Source organism: Excalfactoria chinensis, chromosome 13 (assembly GCF_039878825.1).
Source record: "Excalfactoria chinensis isolate bCotChi1 chromosome 13, bCotChi1.hap2, whole genome shotgun sequence".
NCBI classification, from domain to species: domain Eukaryota; kingdom Metazoa; phylum Chordata; class Aves; order Galliformes; family Phasianidae; genus Excalfactoria; species Excalfactoria chinensis.
In genome coordinates, this window is record NC_092837.1 from 1,114,305 (window position 1) to 1,136,343 (window position 22,039).

The following is a 22,039-nucleotide window of genomic DNA, read 5'->3' on the forward strand; positions in this document are numbered from 1 at the left end:
GCACCCACGGGAAGGCAGAGAGAGACACTGTGCAGAGGAGCTGCCACTCAGACTGTGCGTGTGGCACAGTGTTATTTATAACAAAGGATTTGCTTCTATTACACTGCCAAGCCCTTTGCTTGAGGGCACACGGGAAAAAAGAGAGAATCCACCTCAACTGAAACCTACCAAAGTGTGTGCACGTTTTCTCTGGTGGACAGGCACACAGCAATGGCAACACAAACACTTACATTCTGGATGCTGATGGTCAGCTCTGTCTTGAAGTCGCTGAAGTCCTTTGCAAGCTCATAGCCGTGGTGGTAGAAGGTGAAAAGCCCTTGCAGAAAGGCCAGCAGCTGCATCGGAGCAAAACGAATCAAGACTGTCAGTACGGCTCTCTCTTCCAGCCCAGTCAGTCCTTCTGCTTCAATCAACCCCAGTGACCCCGCTGATACACAAATCCCCCCCCGCTGCCCACTGTGCCCCTCTGCACCGCATCACTCTGATGCTGCTCTGGGAGCTGAGATGTGCACCAAGGCAGGCAGCCGCAGCCTGGTCATGCTTCCCTGGACTTGGAGTTATCCTTCACTCAGAAGGAATGACTCCCTGCAAACAGCAGAGGTCGTTTTGAATCTACCATGAATTTTTCACAGGTAGACAATAATAGGTCAAAGGAGAATGGTTTTAAACGACACCAAGGGAGATTCAGATCAGACGTCAGGGGAACGTTCTTTACAGAGAGAGTAGTGAGGTGCTGGCACAAGTGGCCCAGAGAGGCTGTGGATGCCCCAACCCGGGAGGTCAGCAAGGTCAGGTTGGATGCAGCCCTGATCCAGTACTTATCTATTGGCTGGCAGCCCTGCTTGTGGCAGGGGGATTGGAACCTGACAATCCTTAGGGTCTCTTCCAACCCAAGACATCCTATGATTCCTAGAGGAGCAGTAGAGGACCTAGCACTGAGCAAAAGGCAGGTCCTAGAAAACACATTCTTTTCTTTCTTCTGCACTCTTTTCCCCTGTGAAAGTTACAGTCTCTTTACATTCTGGCTTTTTTCCCCCACTTGAGCCCATTCCTCTTGCAGCTGCCAGCAGGCCACACAGCCCAGTCCATCACAATAGAGATGCCCACAATATGTACAAAGAAATGTTTTCTATGTGGAGGGCTGAGCCCCATACCAAGGGCTTGCCCAAAGCACATCTCCTGCCCCTGCCCCAGACCAGCCCTACAGGCAACAGGTAGGCAGGGACACCCAGCATCAGCCCTCACACATCCCTCAGGAATGCAGTTTTGTGGGATGAAAAGGTTGGGTGTTCACTTACGGGCTCCACAAACTCAAACATCTTCCTCTCCTGGACCTCTTGCACCTTGAAGACGTACTCCAGGGAGACCTCATAGAAATGCTGCCGAACCAGGTCCACCTGGCTGTCTGCCTGCAGGCACCAGGAGATGAAAGAGGAAACACGAGGTCAGTGTGGCCGGGAGCAGCCAGCCCTATGGCACAGCAGGGGCTGACGGGAGTGCATCCATGTGGGACGCTAACTCAGCTTCAGACACCAGGCTGTGGCTGGACAGATGGCACAGTGATTAAATAGAAACCTGATTCACACGAACGGGCTCCTTCTTCAGCTGAAAAAAAGTGTTTTTGGTGACTCACATTCACACCTCCTTGACAGCTGGGTAGAAGAGCACGAATTAGAAGTGAGAGAAATGAGAAGTTGCCGCATACTTGACAATGAAAGGCAATTCTGCACTTTATGGAAAGCAGTGCAACGAGAGGCTGCCAGCAGCACCGCAGGCTCCGGGCAGCGACACACGTGTCCCACCATGCCACCAGTGAGGGCTGCTCCTGTGCTGGGCCAGGGGACAGCACACACCCTCTGCTTGGAAGAGAAAGCACAAGGGAGCAGAAATGGGGATGTTTCCCAACAGAAGGGCCTCACTGTGTGTCTGGCACAGAGCCGCTGCACTGACAGCAGGGTGAGGAACACAAGCATCCCCTGTCTCCTTCCCCAGCTCACTCCTGATTTTCCATGGGACGCAGCCATGGAATGGAACGTTTTCCCCAGGACCTGCCTGCAGCTCTAGTGCCAGCTGTCCGTGGCACAGAGGCTGAGGTATTCAGCAAACCGAGCACTAAATACGATGCAACAAAAGAACTCTAACAGGAGTTAGATGGCAAATTAGACCCAGGGTGTTATTTAATTGGTCAGCAGCCAAAGCAGCAGAAAATTCCCATGGTTTCCTTCTCCTCTTGCTTTGCTGCAGCTGTCACACATGTGGCCACCATCACCTTCCAGATGTGGACAGCAGGACAAGATTAGGAAACATAAAACACCAAACAGCCCTGACACAAACCCTCCTCTCTGGCTGCCTGGGTGCCTAAGAGGGCTTCGGGCTGCTAAGAAACGGCTGGTGTTGGTTTTCCTGAAGTGTTACCATCTCATCAGCAGCCTTCCTGTGCACATCTGTCACGACTGCTCCTTGTAATGTCTCAGGGGAGAAAGATCCCAACTCCTGAACCCAGGAGCAGCAGCAGCTGGTTCCAGCTTTTGTAGCAGAAGTCCAAGTGTGTGGTGGAAGATGCCAGCAGATGGCACCAGCAGCCAGCACTGCTAAACACACCGGCAGCCCGTGTTGCACAGCACAGCGCATGCAGCCAGCACCCTGCACCGCACAGCACCACACACAGCATCTGTATGGTACAGCACACCAACAGCCCACACTTAGCTGCCCTGGCTCCTGTATTGCTCCCATACCCCGGGCAGGACATGACATCACAGCTCTGTAAAACACTGCTGCAGTGTGGCACTTGTGGCACCTTCTCCAGAAAGAAATCCTTCCACTCCAGTCTCTCACCATAGAATTTTAAACACGAAACAGAACACGGGTTTAAAAGGTTACTGAAGAGCCACAAGAGTGGAGCTCTGCACTTGCTGGGATGTAGGGATGCTGCCACGAAGCAAAGTGCTCACAGACCCAGAATATCCCTGCCAGGACAGCCAGGCATGTCAGCCCAGATGCAGACCCCTCTCCAGTCCTGAACTGGTGGAAGATGACTCTGTGCCACAGCCATACCAACCTGCTCTCTTGAGACAGACAGGCTCCACACACAGCTGACAGGGCCACCAACAGCTGAGCTGCCCTGGTGCAGAGATCACCACTGTGCCCACCGACCCCCCCGTGACACACCAGCACTGCCCAGAAGCGCAGGGCCCGCCCCAGCCCTGGGCAGCTCAGGAATTCCAGACATGGAAGAAGCGATTGCAAACGCAGAGTGCTCATCCAGTAAGAGCATTTGGCACAGCAGCAAACTACGTCCCAAGTAACAGGCTCTTAAAGCAGTTTAGAAGCACTAAGCCTGATCACTCTTCCCACGAAGCTCAAAGCCAGCACAGCCACTTCCAGAGAAGGAGAATAAAGACATACATGATTTGTTATGGCACACGGGAAGCCTGCAGCAGAACCAGTTCCCTACTGCTACACTCTTTAATTACAAGCTCTCTATCCTTTTTGATTGCTATCCATTTTGAGATCTCTCTGACTTACTCACCAAAACAGTTCTGTCCCCTTTGATTAAAGGAAGAAGGAAAATCCTGCCACTCACAGCCAGCACGGGAAAAAAGTAGCTTATAGCCAAGAAAACCAATGCTAGAAGATGCAGAAAATGTTCAAAAAGCTCAACACAGTTACTGCCAGACACTGAAAACTCGAGGCTGCTCTCACCTCCTGGAGCTGGGACTCCTTCTTCTTGGAAGACAAGTTTAAGTGCTTCTCTAGGACACCACAGTACTTCTCAGTCTCCTTGTCGTATTTCTTTTTGGCATCCTGCAGAACAGAACAAACAGTGTGAGCCTGGATCCAGCAGCACCACAACAGCCGAGGAGACCCAGTGGCATGCTGAGGACACTGCCCACAGGACACACGTGGGAGCACAGGCAGCAGCCCCCAGCCCAGCACTCAGGCAGCTTCCTGCCCTTAACTCTGTGCTCAGAGATGCCCGCACAAGGCCACGCAGCTGGCTTTGTTTAAAGTTTGTTCCAAAAACTGATAGCAGCCCTAAAGCCACACCCAGAGCAGACACGCTTTGAAGAGCCCAAGTTGGACAGTGAAAGGAGGCTGCAGCAAGGAGCAGCTCCCTCATCTGCTTCTCATTACCCGGCCGTGCACAGCTCCAAGGCACTGCCACCCCACACAGCTGCAGGCAGGGATGGGACACTGGCAGCCACAAGGTGCTGCAGAGGGACAGAGGGACCAGCAGCAGCTCCCACCCCACAGCCCAGTGTGGAGCAGGACAGCAGTCCTTTGCAATGTGCAGAGCTCTCAGCTCTCACAGCCAGCCAGCACACTGTGACCCAAAACACACCAGCACCAGGGCACAGAGGGAACAGCTGGGCTGACTTGTGAGCTAAAAGCAGCATCACACAGAGCTGCACTCCCAGGTTGCCCATCCAGGGGACATTCAGCCAGAGCCTCAAAGGCAGCGAGTCCCTGTCCCCGTGTACCGACAGAACCCAGCACATCAATAGCTGGTTCTTCTGCAGGATCCCCCTGGAGGTTTTTCTCCTCCAGCTGCACAAGTCAAACCAGAGCAACCTTGGGACAGAGCACACCACTGCAATGCAAACAGCCCGGCTCGCTGGCACGTGCTCCTTGCTGGCAGCAGCAGGTTGTTATAACAACAGGAGCTGCGGGCAGTGCTTCGAATTCCAGAACAAAGGCAGGAAAGAAAGGCGGGCAGGGACAGGCTGACCCACAGCAGCCTGGGACACATGGGTGTGTTCACAGGTTCACCCTTCCAGACAGTGCCCAGATCTCCAATGCACTGGGGCTGGACAAGCACAAAACCGAAAGGTTTCAGGTGACCGAGAATTCAGAGACTGAGGATTCACCTCGCCAAACATGTAACTGTTGCCCAACAGCTCACGTTGGTGCATTACTTGCTTTGAGGGTGAACCAGGAAACACCAAGGCACTTTATGTAAGCCGGATGTTCCTTGTCTCCCTTCCACACCCGGGGCCAGCGGAGCTCGTTCCTGCTGCACACCAGGTCCCAGACAGCACCAGGCAGCTCTGAGCTCTGCCCCGAGCCATGCAGAGGTTCACAGACCCAAACCACCTACCTTAGCAGCACCAATCTGCTCCTTGCGGAACTTCTCCAGCGGTGTGATCAGCACCTCGCTGGCGTTCTCAATCTGTTGGACACAGACAGAGTCACACTGTGGTCCCCAGCTGGGCAGCACTGTGCACATGGGCACTTTGTGTCCCACTCAGAGCTGAGAGCTGTGCTGCTGACCACCGCCCTCTGCTTAGTCCCCACAGACACACCAGCACTGGGGCTGCCGTACCAAGGATCCCTCTCTACAAACTGCCATCACTGCTCACCGGAACCCACACACTTCACCCTCCTCCAGCTGCACATCAGACTAGGGGCCAGAAGGGAGCTGAAGTGCTGCTACCAGACCTGCTTTCCATGCCCAGGCTCCCCGCTCCCAGGGCCATACCATGCGCATGCGCTCATCTTCCAGGTTCCGCAGCACCGTGGCAAACTCCTGCAGGGACTTGGCTGTAAGGGACACACGGACAGCTTCAGAATTTAACAGCATTTTCTTTTTTAGTTCTGAACATCCAGGTAGCCATAGCAACACATTTCTAGCACTCACTGCTGCTCAGGTTGGGTCCTGCTGCCCAGCAGTTCCTATGGCAGGCTGGCTGCTGTGGGCACTGAGGAGCAAGGGGCCTGCTCCAAATGGCCCAAGAAATAACACTCGAACGCAGCAGGCACAGTGTAGGCACTTGAGACAGAGCCTCACTTGGATGAGAAAGCTACTTTGGCCGAAAGACCAGCACAAATCAGCATGAAAATCAGGACTAAAGCTCATTTGCTCTGCTGGCTCCAGACTACATACATGCACAATGAACTCTGAAAGTCCAGCCCAGGCAGAAACAGGGTAACACTGAGCAAAGCAGGTGAAGCTGCTCCCTGGCACTGGGGGATTCTGGGTGCAGCCCTGCCAGAGCCTCGCAGAGCATCGCCCCAGGTGCTCACCCACAGCCCTGCAGTGGCTGCCTGGATGTCCCACCAGCATGCAGCCAGTCTGTGCTCCCCTCCTGCAGACCACAGCCACTGGCAGTGCCTCTAGCCATGACTACATCTCCAGGTCCTTGCCCTCACACATGGAAGGGCAAATAATAGTTTAGACGGTTTCAGATATGGGCAGCCTTCTTCCTTTCTTAACTGGCAGAGGTAGACTTCAGGTGAGAAGCTACAGCTCTCCTACCAAAGGCTCTGAAGTTGATGAACAAGGAGAAATGCACTGCTTCCAGAAAGCAGGGAATGGCCCGGGTGAACCTCTGGGTCCCTCCATGCCTGTGTTTGTCCCTGTGCATGCACTGCTCTGCTCAGGGTTAGCAGCATAATCAGAGCCCCACCAGCCCACAGTCAGCTCTCACCTATGCAGATCTCATCGTCTGTTTCAGCATCGCCGATGCAGCGGAACTTAAACTCATTGAGGGAATCTGCAAACTTGCGCTTGGCCGACGACAGATCTGTGAGAGGGAAACGCAGATGTCAGCACGGAAATGGGCACCAACACAACCCGGCACAGGGTCCCACCAGCCCCCCTGGAGGGTAACACCCAAGGGCACCCCATGCAGGGCAGGCACCAGAGGTGAGGGCCCACAGCTCTGCGCTGCCCTGCAAAGCAAGGGCCCTGCTGCAGCTGTTCCCACACCTGGCAGCACCCAGCCCTGCTGCAGCACGGCTCTGTTTATGGGCACTAATGCAGAGAATGATTGTTTCACAAGTCACAGACTCTCTCCAAGAGCCGAATCCTATTAAGTTATTACTTGCGATGACCTGAGCAGATCCAGGATTGGCTTTTCAAACCGGCCCCATAACCCTGCACACACATCCCCAGGAAACACAAAGCTACAGGCCTGACAGGAACTTGTTCTGGAGCAGCACAGAAACTCCAGCCATGCTAAATCCCCCATGCATTACATTCAGTGTTCTCAACATCCAGGGAGCTTTTCCCTTTCCAGGCAGAGGACAAAAACATGCGTGCACACAAACACTGCTCCTCCCAGGCACCGAACACAGACAAGTGCTGTGGAAGAATTCAAACGTTCTGCTTTTGTGGTGGGATGAAGGAGCTGAAAGCTTTCTCCAAGCACTAAACCTGCTCTCCCAGCACCCGCTTCTATCCCCAGGGCTAATCCTGCCTGCAACTCAGTCCAGGAGCAAAGCTGGCCCCAGCACACTGTGCTCCTAAGGATCACAGAGCAATGAGGAATGGACAGCAGGGCTCAGTGGTTGGGACTACTCCAGGAGTGACTGGGGGGTGCTAGGCTTCCCCCAGCCCAATGGATCGGATGCTGACACCACAATGTCCAAGGGCAGCACTGGCACAGCCTGGGGTGTGCAGCAGGACCCCCAGCACAGCACCCAGCTTTGTCCCAGGGCAGCTCAGAGGCTTCAGCCTGGGCAGCACAGCCTCCCGCTCCTCTGGTATGGTAAGGAGAAGGATGTTACTGAGGAGATGACGCTAATGACTCAAGGAGCCATTTCCTCTCTGCCGGCTCCAGGCTGACCCCAGCCACACTTGGGCTGCAGACACAGTGACCACGGCTGCTGTCCCCTCGCTGCAGGCTGGGCAGGGGAAGCCCAAACCCAAGATGTTTTTGCACTGGTGTGCAGCACTTATAAATAGGCATGGGAGAGGCCAAGAGAGGAGATAACCCCCAGTGCTGCAGTGATAAAAGAAAGTCACTCCCAGCTGCTCACCAAGTGACACATTCAAAGCACCACGGTGCAGCTCCTGCTAAAAACAGCAGTGAGCTCGGTCAGAGACAGAGCTGGGCAGCACCCAGGGGCCCAGGCCCCATTGGCACACCTCACATCCCACCGTCCATCATAATTTTGGGGAAAACTCCTGCTATGTAAGGAGGACGAGCACTGCAGCAGTGTGCTGGGAGGGAAGGGTTGACTCAGGCCTGTCATCTCCCCAGGCATGAGAGCAAACAAAATCCTGCAAAAACTGGAGAGAAACTTCTGCCCTCCCTCATGCGTGAGCAAAATCCTGCAGCTCCCCACGCACATGAGTCAAACCTGGGCTGCACAAGTTCTGCTTCCAGCTTCTCTGTCTGGCTCTGTCAGTTGACCAAAGAATGAGGTAAAACAACCACAAAGGCAGGAAAACCCCACAGCCTGAGCAGCACAGCCGGACGGGGGTCTGGGCACTGTCATGGCATGGTCCTGCCATGGCCATTCCCACCGGCTCACAGAGCAGCGGGGAGGCCGAGCACCCACAGGGACACCCCTGGCAGCCCAGCCACAGCTTCACCAAGCCCAAATTCTGCCAGCAGGCTCCCCACAAAAGATGCTGGCACACAACCCCACTGCTTCTCCACACTTGAGCCTTCCTTGTGCCCACAAACACCCCCTGCAGTGTGGCACACTGAACACCTGGCTGTACTCTGCTCCTCACAACAGCATTTCTAAGCAAACCCCAGCTGCCAAAACACAGCTTCTTCAAAGACCCCGGGAGTGAGGCAGGCACCCAGCATGTGTCTTCACATCAGAAATCTGCTGTCTTCCATAGAGTGTTTTTTTGTATGCCATCAAGGCAGACCACAGCAATAAAATCCAGCACCGCAGCAGGACTCCCCTCTCCTCTAAGGCTTCCTTCTGATTTGAAAACAATCAGAAAGCAAGTGCAATGTTCACCTGAGAATGAGAGCAGTTGTGAACAGCACTGCACATTGCAAAGGCACCTGGAGCTCATTGCAGCCCCTCTGCACTGCCTTAGCTGGGCATGCACCTGAGCTGCCAGTATGGGTCAGTGCAGTCAGCTATGCACTGTGCTAAAATGATGGATGAACAGCAGTCACAAGAGTTCTCCATCTGTCTGTATCAACTCCATCTCCCTGCTCTGGGGAAGGACAGCTCCTGCCCCACGCTCCCCCTCATCTGCTGCGAGTTCCTCTCCCTTCTCCATCCCCATCCTGGGTGTTCAGGACAGGCTGTGCTGATGGCAGCAGGGCAATTCCTTTAGCAAAGCCAGCTTGACAGGAAACAGGCACAGGCACTGCGTGTTGGAGGTCCAGCTGCGTAACTATGGCAACAAGCAATCCAAATAAAATGCCCTTTAAAAAGTGATGCATTGGCTTGTTACTGCAATATAGGGTTACCAGCTAAAACATTAACGGGAACAGCTACAGTAGCTCTCCCCTTCCTGAGAACTCTGCCCTTCCTGGACAAGGGTTATGGCTCAGACAGGGTGCCAGAATGGGAGAAAGCTGCAGGCAGCTGGGGCTGGGTAGCGAGGAAGGAGGTGGTGGTGACCCCTCTGTTGCAGTGCAGAAGACAGGGCCATGGGCAGGCTAGCAGGGCTACAGCAGCCCCATCCCAAAGGCAGGCTATGACAAGCTCCGAGTGACAGGGAAGATCCTATGGGTATCCAGAAGCTACGTGTGGGGCACAGTGGCCCCAGCAGGGATTCCCAGACACATCCATCACATCCAGCAGCCCTGCATGCTGCACCAAGCCTTATGTGTAACTCTGGTGGTGCCAGTTGTGGTGCCAGACATCTCCATACTGCCTTTGTGCCCCGGTCCTGTCAGCAAGGCTGCCAGCATCCTCAGAGGCACAGTTGCCAAGGGCAGGTCATGAACAGCTCAGCTCATCTCTGCCCGCAGAGCTCCTTCCAAAGCTCACAGAGCCCAAAAGCACAGCAGGCAGCACAGCAGCACTCCAGCCTGGGGGTTCCCCGTGCTGCCCCCCACTCTGCCCTCGCCACTGTCCCCAGTGCCACCTCCTCACACCTACTATCCACATCATCCTTCTGGGAAGCAGCCTCTGTTACTGCGTGGGGACTGGAGTGTCTGGTTCCTAAACACAATCACCCTCCCCCCCCAAGACTTGTAGAAGTACTGCACAAGAGAGTTTGTAGAACATAGAAACCGATTTCACAACTCCACCCCAACACAAGGAAAGCCCCATTCCAGCCCTGTGGCACACAGAGGCAGCAGACAGAGCGCCTGCAGGACAACACAGGCTTCCAAATGGGAAACACGACTGTGCTGCCAAGGGGCAGAAGCACGGGGACAGTTTGGGGCTGGCTGCATGCAGCCACCCTGCCCAAAACACTCTGCTCGCTCGCAGCAGCGTTGCTACACTTCCTCTGAAGAAAATTGCTTAATAATCTATATTTAATGCTCACTTAGACAACAGGAACTACACACTGCCTGCCCCTTCCTTCCCTGCCCCAGGGAACAGACAGCTCAGCCGGATGGGGCCAGGCAGCCCCAGCACAGCCCCACAGGAGGGTCCTGGCAGCACAGGGGCTGCTCCCACCCCAACTGCCCCCATCCTGCTGCTTCTGCCGCGAGGAACACTGCTCATCCCAACACAAGCACTCCTCTTCTAGCTACAACAAGCACTGAACCACAAAGGTTGGAAAAGATCTCTCAGATCCCGAAGTCCAACCCCAGCACCGTGCCCTCAGACCATGCCCCCCAGCACCACATCCCCACGGCTCTGGATCTCCTTGGGACAGTGCCTCCCCACTCCCTGGGCAGCTGTGCCAGTACTGACTGCTTTCTGGAGAATCATTTGTTCCTAATATCCAACCTGACATTTTTCCTACTAATAACACCCACACCCAACCTGTTGCTTGCTGGTCTCACAGCACCCACTGACAAGGACTGGAAACCATCAGCTGTTCCCTCGCTGATGTTTCTTCCAGCTTCTCAAAAATAAAAAACAACAGCATCTGCTCCCAATCTCCCTGCCAGCTGCCATTAACAATCACTGGGGCACAAGTCCTGCACAGACAGCCCCTCCAACAGCCACCAGGCTCAGGTGTTTCAGTGCTGCCCTGCAGCTCTGCAGGAGAAAGAGGTCAGGGAGCCATTCCAGCCAACAGCAGTGCTGCCCTGTGGGGCTCTGGGAGCCACTGGAGCAGCACGAGGCTGCCCTGCAGCTCCCAGCACCCGCGGCCCTTCTTCCCTCTGCCTGTGGCTGGGCCCAGGACTGCGTGAGCAGAGCAGCATCAGGAGAGCCAACAAGGGACTTCTTGGAACATCTCAGCAGCAATCGTCCTGGCACAGAGACCAAACACACCCATGGAAGATAATCTCACTTCAAAGCTGGATCTGATCCACGCTGCATCCGAGCAGGGCTGGAATCCCAACGCAGGAGCCCTTCCTGGCAGCAGCATGCTGAGGGCTGGGGCTCACGGCTCCGTGCTCACAGCAGGACAGCCACAGTCCTGATCCCATGAGAGCCCACAGCCCCAGGCCCACGCCAGGCAGGGACCCCACACAGCTGTCATCACAATTAGCCATGACTCATTTAATAAACAACCCATCCGCCGGGCGGCTGCGGTTAATCAGTGATTTAGTGTGGGACTCCAGCTGCTGGCAGGTCCTGCCTTTGGTTCACCGCTCAACTCAAAGTAAAAACCACAGAGAGAAGAGTTGTCAGTGTGTTAAGAAAGGGAAGGTGCACATGCTAGCGCCAAAGCCCTGCAGGTACAGCTGTGCTGCTCACCCTCAACCCACACCCTCGGGAATGCAACCAACCCCCTTGCAGCCCAGCCAGGAGAGGCTGCACTGCGTTCAAAGCCCAGAGAGCATCCTCTCAGCGATGGCTTTCTGTACTTTGCTTCCTCTAAAAAAAGGCAGCACATCCTCCTAAGGAAGACCTGATGTCAGACAATGGGATCAAATGGAACGACAACAGCTGCACGCACAGGCAGCGCAGAGACCAGGCTTTAATTCACACCCTCTGCCTCTGCTGGGTCCTCTGCTCCGAGCAGCCGAGCACACTGCACTGCTCTGCAGCCCATGCATCATCGTATGCCTCGCTTCACACACTCAGAGTGGATTCATACGGCAAAATGTTTGCCAGAGGGACAGAGAATCCATTGTGGGATGAATGGGACTATTGACTGGGCTCAAATAGCAGATCAGATTTGAGTAACACACTGAAGACATGAATTATTTTCATGGTATTTTAAGAGATTAAAGTTCTGCGCTTCACAAAAAACAAAGTCAGCCTTTGGCAGCCCTGCCCGGCTGCACAGCCAGCACTGCTCCCCAGTCCCCAGCAGCGCAGCACCCTGCCCGTGCCATCCCTCACCCCAAATCACCAATGTCACCGCTAGTTTTGGGAGCACTGCCAGCCCAGGATGTTTGTGCCATGCTCTCCAAGATGCTCGATGGAAGGCACTGAGGAACCAAGAGAAATGGAGCTGGGGGGACAGTAAGTCTCCTGGGAATGCTGCCGGGCTGCCAGGAAGATGGAGGAGCCTGCCTTGAGGGTGCTGGGGACAGCAGGTGAGCATGGCCGCAGCACAGGCAGCCTCTGATTGTGGAGGACAAGGTGAGGCCAGGCACTGGGATGCAGCTGTACAAAACTCATTTAGAACAGATCCAGGGAGAGAACAGCCACATGGGACATTGGGACCACTGAGTTACCGACTACATGCCCTACTTTTTGTGCACATAAATCCAGCAAACATTGGGCCCCAGCCCCCACAGTGGGACAGCAGGGGCTAGAGCTGGGTTTAGCAGCCCCAGGAGATGTCACCTACATCCACCCTCACTGACCTATATTAACAGCAGGGAGAACTGCAAATCACACGGCACACGGGGACAGCACGGCATTAACACGGTGCAGGGCAGCCCCGCAGCTCTCAGGGTGCAGCCACCAGTGAAGCCCAAAGCTGGCACTGAGTCTGCAGCTGCTGTGCAGAGCTCGGCCTCAGGAGGACCCTGAAGCCTGAGAGCAGCTCTGCTCACACATGACGTGAGACACCCTTTCCTTTCACTCGCACTGAACTTGCTGCTCTTCCATTTCCATCCGATTTGAGGAAACCGATCATTAATCACAGCCCCCTTCCTCCTGCCCTGTGCGTTTGCCTTGTTCCTGAATTCCAGCCAGCCCCGACCTCTCACTGATCCCCGTGCTGATGAGCTCGCTGACCTCCAAGCACAGCCCTCATGCAGCTCACATCCTTCCTGCTCAGCTTTTCTCACCATTTGCCCACACAATTCCTATGACAACAACCCCACGGCAGCTCCTCCACGAACAGATCCCACTGCACAGCAGCTGAGGAGCTGCAGGGTGCACACCCAGCCCCGTGGGGACACTGGCACATCAGGGCACGGACTGCGGGCACACGGGGGATTCATCCTCCATTTACCTCCAGTTAGAAATCCTCAACAATCAACCAGCAGGGCTTCCAAAACCAAACAGCACCAAACCAATCACCAGGTGCAGGCATGGCATAGCTCAGCACTGCCCCTGTGCTGACCGGGTTATTCACAGGGTGAAGCACCAAGGGCTGCACAAACACGTCCTGCTTCCCACAGAAGGGCCCAGCGTGCTGCAGCACCCAGGAAGAGAAGAGGTGTGAGGTCAACCCCACTGTCGGCACCTTTGGACCAAACAGCCCCATGACGGGAAGCAGTGCAGCATGTCCAGGGCTGCCCTGCAGTGCCAGGGGATGAGCACGGCCACCACCTATGCTGCAGGCAGCTCCCCAGGGCAGAGCTTCATGGCAGCATCCCACTGCTCCCACCACGCACACCCAGACAGGGATCCCAACGCCATCTGAAACGTCAGGGGTCCACAGGGCTCCCCCACTCCTTGTGCCTGCCTGGTGAACACAGCGGGGGAAAAAAAACAAACAAATCTCTTTCCCACCTAGCTTCCACGTCTGGCACTTCTCCCTGTGTTTATTTTTGTTCACATCCTGGTGTTGTTTTATGGCCGCCCTCCCCCCAGCCCCTTCCTAACCTGTAATCTCACCAGTAAGTAACTGCTGGCGTCTGGCAGCTGTTGTGCTGCAGGGCTGAGCCCAGGCCCTGAGCACAGGCATGCAGACAGGTGGGAGCAGGTGAGGGACTGGAATGAAAGTAACTGGAAATGTTGGATGCACTGCCTGAACAGGAGGGATAGGGCAAGACGGCAAACCTGGCGACAGCTCGAGTGCTTGGAGAATTCAGGGAAGTGGCACTGAATGGAAAACCACTGCCCTGGTGGGTGCTTCCAGGGGCAACAACACACCCAGCGCTGCCAGAAATGCCAGAGCACATTGCTAACAGGTCCAGAGCACCAACAGGGCTGGGAAAAGGCATCTGAGAACAGCACTGCTGTACAGAGAGCAACGCGGACAAATAGGGAAACAGCAGCTATCGTGTCATTGTCGTTTGCTATTTACAAGCCTGAAGCTATGACAGACATTCCAGGCTCGTGCTGGGCAGCGAGGATTCCCAGAGTTGCATCCCCTGCCTGCAGGACACCGTGCCCCCGAGCCCTCCCCATCCATGTCCCTATACTGCACCATGAACACTGCAGCAGCTCAGCTGCTGTTCATTCCTCCCCTGAGCCCTTTCTGTTTCTCTCTTTGTAAAACCTGGAGGAATAACTCACAAAAACCAGTGCAGGTTACTTGACCCTCATTGATGTAATAATTCATCGGCTGGAGCCTGGAATCACATTTCATTAAAATAAAATGCTCTGTCTGAGACAGTTAATCAATTTACAGGACACTAATCCAAAAGAAATTTGCTACTGACCACGTTAATAACCATTAGGAGCACAGACGGGCGAGCAGAGCAGCCCAAGCACAGTGCTGGCAGCATCCCTGCACTCGGGGACCATCCCTTGTCACAGCCCCTGACCAGACACCATGTGTGGGAGCAGATTACCACAGGCAATAGCCATGTATTTGGATTAGTTTGTTATTAAATCTAATTTGTTAATAGCTGGCCTGGCAGGGAGCCTGCTTGACTTCTCAGGAGGCAGGTGCCGAAGCATCGGGGTGCTTTTGGGGCAAGGAGGTTGGAACAACAGAGCTGCCCCAAATCCCAGCTCAAGAAAGGGGCAAAAGCCAGGCAGCCACCAGCAGGGTCCAGGGAGCCCTCATTGCTGGGGCAGGAGCTGCGTCCCAGCAGAGCGTGGGGTCAGCAGCCCCACAGCAGCCTCCCCTTCCTCCCAGGGAGCTCACGGAAATCCTTTCGCCTCTGGTGCTTCTTCACCAAAGAGCAGGAAAAAATCCCACCGTGTGCTCACGGAAACAGCCCTGACGAATGAGTCAATTGTTCCTGCTGCAACAGAAGGAGAAAAACCTAACAAAAAATACACCAAGTACCAGCAGAGCCTGCAGAGGCACGATGGGCAGCCCAGGAGAGAGCTCCAGGACACGGCATAAGCCCAGATCCCACAGCACCCCAATGCCATCACGGTGCAGAGGTGAGCAGGATGCCCACTGACACACAGCCCACACGTCCTGCAATGAACAGACCAAGCCGTGCTCTGCCCAGCCCTGCTGCACACATGGGGCAATGCCCCCACCAGCTGCAGAGCGGAGCAAGGTGATGCCACACAACTGCTCTGTTTTACCATGTGTTATTTTTTATAAAACACCACTAAGCAACCAGGACCAACGAGGGCTCCATTCTGCACAAACGGCGGCTCAACTACAGAGAAGCAGCAAAGGAAAAGCATTATTATTTCAAGTACTACTGAACGGGCACACCCAGGTCACTCCAGAGCTACACGCTGTGCACAGACTCCCTTTCGCTTCCCCACGAGGTCCCACAGCCGCCAACAGGGAACAGTTCTAAGCACAGCAGGGCAGCCCCACACCATCGGCTGCATTACTGTGCTCACCCATGACAGCAGAGCCCGCAGCTCCCCCCCAGCAGTGACTATGGGGTGCCGTGCACGCAGTGCCAGAGCTCCCACCCCTGGAAAAAGGTTTGTATTTTCCAGCAGTTTTATGAGCTATTTATTGCCTTCCTGTAGATAAACAGTGTGTATCTTTTCAAATGAGATTCTTCTCTGCTGCAGCCCGGAACAAAGGCAGCATTTTTGTCTTTAGGACAAACACGGAGCCGCCAGGCCGGGCTGGCAGGGCAGCTCATCGTGTCCCCACCACTGGCAGGTCCCCAGCAGGCTGGGACAGCACGGCCACCAAACAACGGCTGGGGCCACCACAGACCTCCAGCTACAGCCCCTTCCAACACGACCAGGGAAAAGAAACAGCAAGGAGATTAAAATTAGCAAAGAGACAGCAGCAAAGGGTGCGCACATGAGCTGACAGAGCCCTGCCAGCCTGCGACAAACACCGTGTGCCCAAATGGCAGCAAGCACAGAGGAAGCAGCATCTGCGGCCCCTTCCTGAGCGCCGTCGGCCGCAGCAAATGCGTGCCACAGGAACCATATGGCTCGGGGGCTTGTGTGCTTTGCATAAACCCCAGCGAGAAATGAGCTGGGCATTAACACAGACATTAACGCATCCCCTTCCAGCACTGCTCTGAGGTCACTGCATCCCAGCCCGGCAGAGCCCATGTGTGCAGCGCTGTGACCTGCAGCCCTATGAGCAATGGGCATCACCCAGCCTGCAGGGAAATGCAGTGCTCTGCTCCTCCGCACACCCTGGGACCGAATGGGCTGCACGGACCCAAGGAGCACGTGCCTGCTGCAGGCACCACAAGAGCCACGGAGCTTCAGCACAGAGCAATTAACGCAAACAGGTGGAAATGCCTTCACAGCATGGAGGGAATGCGCCAGGAAAACGGGGAAAAACAGGCGCAGTGGCTGCTCTGACAGCTCCTCACATGCTTGGAGGAAAGGGGAGATGATGATTCACGCGGAGCAGCCGTGAGGCGAACAAGCTGTGCGGAGCTCAGAACAAACTCCCCCCGCTTTCTCTCCACTCCCCACCCACAATGGGTCACGCTAAATCTATTCATCACGCTGCACATGAAACCAGCTCGTTTGGTTGTGCTTCAAACAACACATCAAGGGAAAAAAAAACCAACAGAAACGTAAGCAGCGATGAATACCTGGCACAGCACAGCCTCCTGTGGGGCAAGCTGCTGGCAGTGCCAAAGGGAAGCAGGAAGGCTGCCCAAAGGGCTCGGAACCAGAAGAAGCGCAGCTCAGGCCCCGGCACACCGCCTCTGCTGCACCTTGAACAGGCAGGCTGCTCCAGGAGTCCCCTGTTGGCATAGGATGAGCAGCAATGGGGTGTGGTATGAGCCGGGCACGGGGCTGGCAGGGCTGCATCTCTGCACTGAGCCCAGCCTGGGGCTGGGGAGGGGCACACCAGGATCTCAGGCTGCCTGTGCAGGAGCAGAGGGACACATGCTCACCTCCCCACCTTCACAGCGAGGACCCCAAAAAGCACAGTTCTGCTCAGCCATGAGCCATAGCCTGGCAGGATGCCCCCAGCCAGGGGACGAGTCCCGATAGCACTGGGTGACGGACTGCTCCAGGCTGGCAGCAGGCACTGGCACTGCGCCGGCCTTATCTCACCACACCGGGCAATGTGGCACAGGGAGGAGCCGTGGGGCAGGAGAGCACAGGGCTGCACGCCAGAGCCCCGGCACCGCCACGGAAAGAGCATTTCCTTGCACGCAATTCAGTGTCAGTACCGGCTGACACCCCCAGCCCAGCCCAGCCCACCTCCCCCAGCACACACGTAGTGCAGCGCTCTGCACTGCGAGAGCAGAGATCAGCTGCAGCAGCACACTCACAGCCCTGCAGAACTGCCTCTGGGCACAAGTGCACACCATTCTAGGAGCACGAGCAGGACCTGGTACTGCAGGAAGGATTGCACCCCACACTCTCTTCTTGGATCCAGCCACACACAGCTTGAGTTTCCCCCCGCAAAATACGATGAACACTTTCCTGAGCAGAGACAGCAGCTCAACCCCTCATGTTATCACACCACTGCACTGCAATGCATGCCTCTGGGTTCAGAGCTCAACACGAGCAGAAGCTCCATCAGGGAGCTGTGCCCCAGAGCAATTTAAGAAAGGAGTTCACAAATCCAAACTCTGCTGTCTGTCCAGACCCTGAAGCTCAGCAGCCTCCTCCTCTGGTGCAAAGCACAGCAGCACCTCTGGGACAATGCAGAGTGCCGCCACATGGCAGGATGGGGCACAGGGAGGACCAGGGTCCTTGCAGGGTGGACCCACGAAGCCTACGTCAGGAGGGGCCAATGGTGCCCAAGCAAAGGACACTGCCCTGGGACCATGACATACAGCTGAGCAAACGCAGCACCTGGCAGCAGGAATGCTGTGTCCAAGCACTGCTCGGCATCAGTCAGCAGCTGCAGCCTGTCTGCTGCCCAAATGCCTTTTAGAATAAAGCTGTGACACACATGCTGGTGGCCAGCCCCGCTGAGCAGCTCCTCCAAAACTCAGAGACCTCAGTGAGTACCTCTGGAACAGGGCACGTTCCTGCTGCTCCCCTCCACCAGAGAGGCAGAGAAGGAGCCTTCAAGTTGTGCTGAAAGCAAAGCACAGTATTATTAGTTATACTACGTCTCATTTGAATAAAATTCAAGACAAGCTGCTAAGCATGTGGCCACACAAGCCACGCAGGTCATGCAAAAGTGGCAAAGGCATTCTGGCCCCAAGCTGCCAACCACAGACTGCTGCCACACTGAGCGTTCCCCACAGCCCTCAGAGAGGATGGTGGAAAATCCACCCTGACGTGGCTGAGCCCTGAGGCTGGGGCCTGCTGCAAAGCTGCACCTTCGCTGCAGGAATGAAGCAGAAAAATCAGAAGCAACTCATCTGGAAAAAAAGTCCCACATTTCCCAGCTCAGATCGCTGCAGGATGCCCTCATGGCCACAAGCTGGGTGCTCTGATGTTGGCACTCCATGCAGTGAGATGGGACAGGGCTCAGCACGGGGCTGCTGAAGGTTGGGGAGCTGGAATGGATGCACTACTCTCAATACGTGGATGTGACAACAGTACAGAGAACATAATCCCAGGCATCCACTGGGGATGCCCTGCTGCTCGGAGCAGCATCACTTAGGGCCAACACATGGGACATCCCAAGGGCTGCAGGAAGCACAAACCCCAGCAGAGCAGGAATCCATGGCACTGCCAGAAAAAGATCCAGAGTAGGCAGTCAGACTTCAGAAGCACAAGATACCACCTGCTGCAATTACAGCCCTAAAATAGGAACTGGGTGAATAATGGAGCTGGAGCATCAGAAAGACTCAGAGGATAAAAGCAGCCACACAGCACGGAGCTCTCATGCTAAGCCACAGTCCCAACAAGAACACTGGGCAGGACAGAGCCAGGTCATCCCCCAGCTGAGGGGTCAAGCATGGCCCGTGGTACCCTATGTGCCCACACCTGGGCTGCCAGTGCCACATTCCAGCAGTGCTGCCAGGGCACAGCTGGAGCTGACCCAACCCAACCCCAGTACCAACCCCACAGTGTTCACTTTTAGTATCCAGAAAGCACAGTGCTCCTTTTCCTTCAAAACCGAGTCCACAAGAGGCGAAACAGACTCTTGGTCATGAATGCACCTCCGATCATTACTGCTTCCACCTGCAAAACTAAGGGCCCATGCTGGAAAGGTGAGGGCCGAAGCCCTGCATCTCAGTCCCTCCTCCTCCCCCCACCCTGTATGTAGGGCTTGGGTTGGTACAGCTTCCTCCACAGAGCAGGAGGGCAAAAGAGATGAAACCCATCAGAGCAAGGGTTTGGGTTTCTTCACCCCACGCTCAGCACAGGGCCTTTTGCTATGGCAGCACCTTCACCCAGGTGTACACCTCCAGCAGCATGATTTGGAGCTGGGTTCCCAGAGTCTGAAACACATCTCCTTATTCCCAGAATAAGCCCTGTTTATATCAAATGAAATTAATTGCTTGGGGTTGAACAATGGCAGAAAGTTTCACTTTTGCTTCCAGGCAAGCTGCAGCCACAGGCACAGCCCCGGGCACAGCACAGCAGCCACACAGCACACTGCAGAGCACACACTGAGCACCCGATGGAGGCTGCTGTGGGATGGAACCACAACCACACACCTCTGCATATGCTGCACACAACAGACGGGCAAAGCTCTCCCTGAAAATGAGAGGGGAAATCACAACTGCCCCGTTCTGATTGTTAAGCTGTGTGGCAGCTGTGGCAGAGTCCCTGCGCACAGCAGTGCCCCTGGTGCACACACACAGGGAAGAACACAGGGTGCAAGCTTTGTACCAAACTCCCATTTGCTAAATGCTACTGGGCAGAAGCAGGGAGAAAAGGCACCACGGAGCCACATGCAGTCCCGGTTGGAACCTGGGTGCACAGAGCCCTGTGGCAGTGCCAGTCCTGCTTCCCCTGTCACAGCCATCACTCTGCAAAGACAGATCTGGCATCTCCATCTCACCACCAAGCATCCGGATCTGCATGGCCACCAGAAACCCCAAGGCTCACAGGAACATGCAGACAGCACAGCAGGACCAGTCAGGTGCCTTCAAATTACTGCCTGGAGGAGGAGAAGCAGACAGAACGAGGCAGCCAGGCACAGGGCAGCCACCCTCACCCAAGGCCTCAGAGTTCAGGGAGGTGACAGCCCCTGTCACTATGGGACACTGCCCCTGCAAGGGGCACCAAGTGTCAACAGTGCAGGCACCGCAGCTCCTGTGATGGAGAAGAGCAGAACAAGTTTGGTGCGTGAGGCTCCAAGTGCATTATTCATGTCTCACTTCAGGTCTCTGCATTTGCAAAACTTTCTGAATAATTGATGGCTGATGCACGAGGGAGGACGAGGGACTCAGTGCTCTGAAAACCAGGTCACTCCGTGCTGGGCACACAGAAGGAAGACAATGGGAGCGGAGCAGATTTGCACTGAGAAAAGCAGTGTCTATCTGCACTCACACACACCCAGAGGTGCTGGGACATCACAGGGCATTCTTATTTCAGCCTTCTGAATTGCCATTTACTGTAGTGAAGCTACAAAACCTGCACATCAGCACCACCTCTACCCACCCACAGGGCACACGCATGGCAACCACAGAGCAGCTCCACTAAACCCACGGGAAAGGTCTGACACCAGCACACAGCAGCGGAGCGATGCTGAACCAGCAGCTGGAGCACGGCTGCACCCCGCAGCGATGCGTCCCTCACACCCAGCGCCCACCTCCAAACAAAGAGGATGTGAAATGTTCGGCAGAAAACGCAAGAGGAAGGAAAACACGAGTGTATGTTGCCAGGACTTCAAGCAATTTCAGTTCCCTGCCGCCATCCTGAGCTGGAGGGCCCAAGGTACACAGCCTGTATCCCACACACGGCAGGGAAGGATGGATGGACGCAGTGATGGAGGTGGGAGCAGCACACGGCAGCCAGGCAGGCAGTGCTGCTGCAACAGAGTGCCACGCACCCCAACCCAGCACACCCCGTGCACAGCAGGACCCTCTCCTGACTGAACCGTGAAGCAACACAGCCCACCCGGCCCACCTGCGCTGCAGCTTGAGGCAGATCCCCAGATCCACACCTGCAGCACATCAAGCAGCCAGACTGGGAGCCACACATTTATTCCTGAAACGCGTTGCCAGCAAAGAACGCAATTCGTTCGGGAACGACGCAAACGCTGCAGGCACGGCCACGCACCGCCACCACCGCGCCGCAGCCCCGCAGAACCACGCGCGTCCCAGCGGGGACCGAGTCCCGTCCCACCCGAACCGGTGCCGGGGGGACGCCCCGGTGACCCCACGTGGGATCCCCTCGGGGTGCCCCGCGCCGCCCCGCTGCTTCCCAGCACGGGTTTGCGGCAGGGCTGGCGGCGTCACCGGGACGCGGAGCGGGAACGCCGCGGGTGCCCGGGGCTGCCCCGCGCCCGCACCGGGAGCGCCGAGAACGGGGCGGGGCCGAGCCAGGTGGGCTGCGGGAACCGGGACGGTGTGGGGGGAAGCGGGAGAGGCCCGGCCCGGCCGCCCCCCTCCCCGCACTTACTCTTGAGGGCGGCGATGAGCGACTTCCCGTCCTTGATGAGCTCCTTGATGAACTTGTTGGTCTTCTCCAGCTCGGCCTCGTGCGAGCGGAGCCGCTCCCGGAACTGCGGGCTGTCCAGGCAGCACTCGCTGAATTCCAGCGCCGGCAGCCCCATGCTGCCCGCCCCGCACCGCCGGGAATCAGCAACGAATTAAAACGGATCTGTTTCTTTCTTTCTGCCGTTGGGATGAGCAGCGCTTCTCCCGCCTTTCGCGGAGCCGCCGCGGGGCGCGCCCCAGAGCGGGCCGTTCGGGGCCGGGCC

At 55.9% G+C, this 22,039-nt stretch overlaps 1 protein-coding gene across 2 annotated transcripts in view; it reads right to left on the reverse strand.

Annotated features, from left to right (window-relative positions):
• ARHGAP26 (Rho GTPase activating protein 26) overlaps positions 1 to 22,025 on the reverse strand; it is a 99,685-nt gene extending 77,660 nt beyond the window's left edge. For both annotated transcript variants that reach the window (XM_072348210.1, XM_072348209.1), the window contains exons 1-7: positions 21,739 to 22,025; positions 6,429 to 6,524; positions 5,480 to 5,541; positions 5,099 to 5,170; positions 3,703 to 3,804; positions 1,299 to 1,409; positions 231 to 335 (exon numbers count right to left, since the gene is read on the reverse strand). In XM_072348210.1, coding sequence (XP_072204311.1) covers positions 231 to 335; positions 1,299 to 1,409; positions 3,703 to 3,804; positions 5,099 to 5,170; positions 5,480 to 5,541; positions 6,429 to 6,524; positions 21,739 to 21,892 — 702 coding nt within the window. In that variant the 5' untranslated portion in view covers positions 21,893 to 22,025. The remainder of the gene's footprint in view (positions 1 to 230; positions 336 to 1,298; positions 1,410 to 3,702; positions 3,805 to 5,098; positions 5,171 to 5,479; positions 5,542 to 6,428; positions 6,525 to 21,738) is intronic.
• Between the last annotated feature and the right edge of the window lie 14 nt (positions 22,026 to 22,039).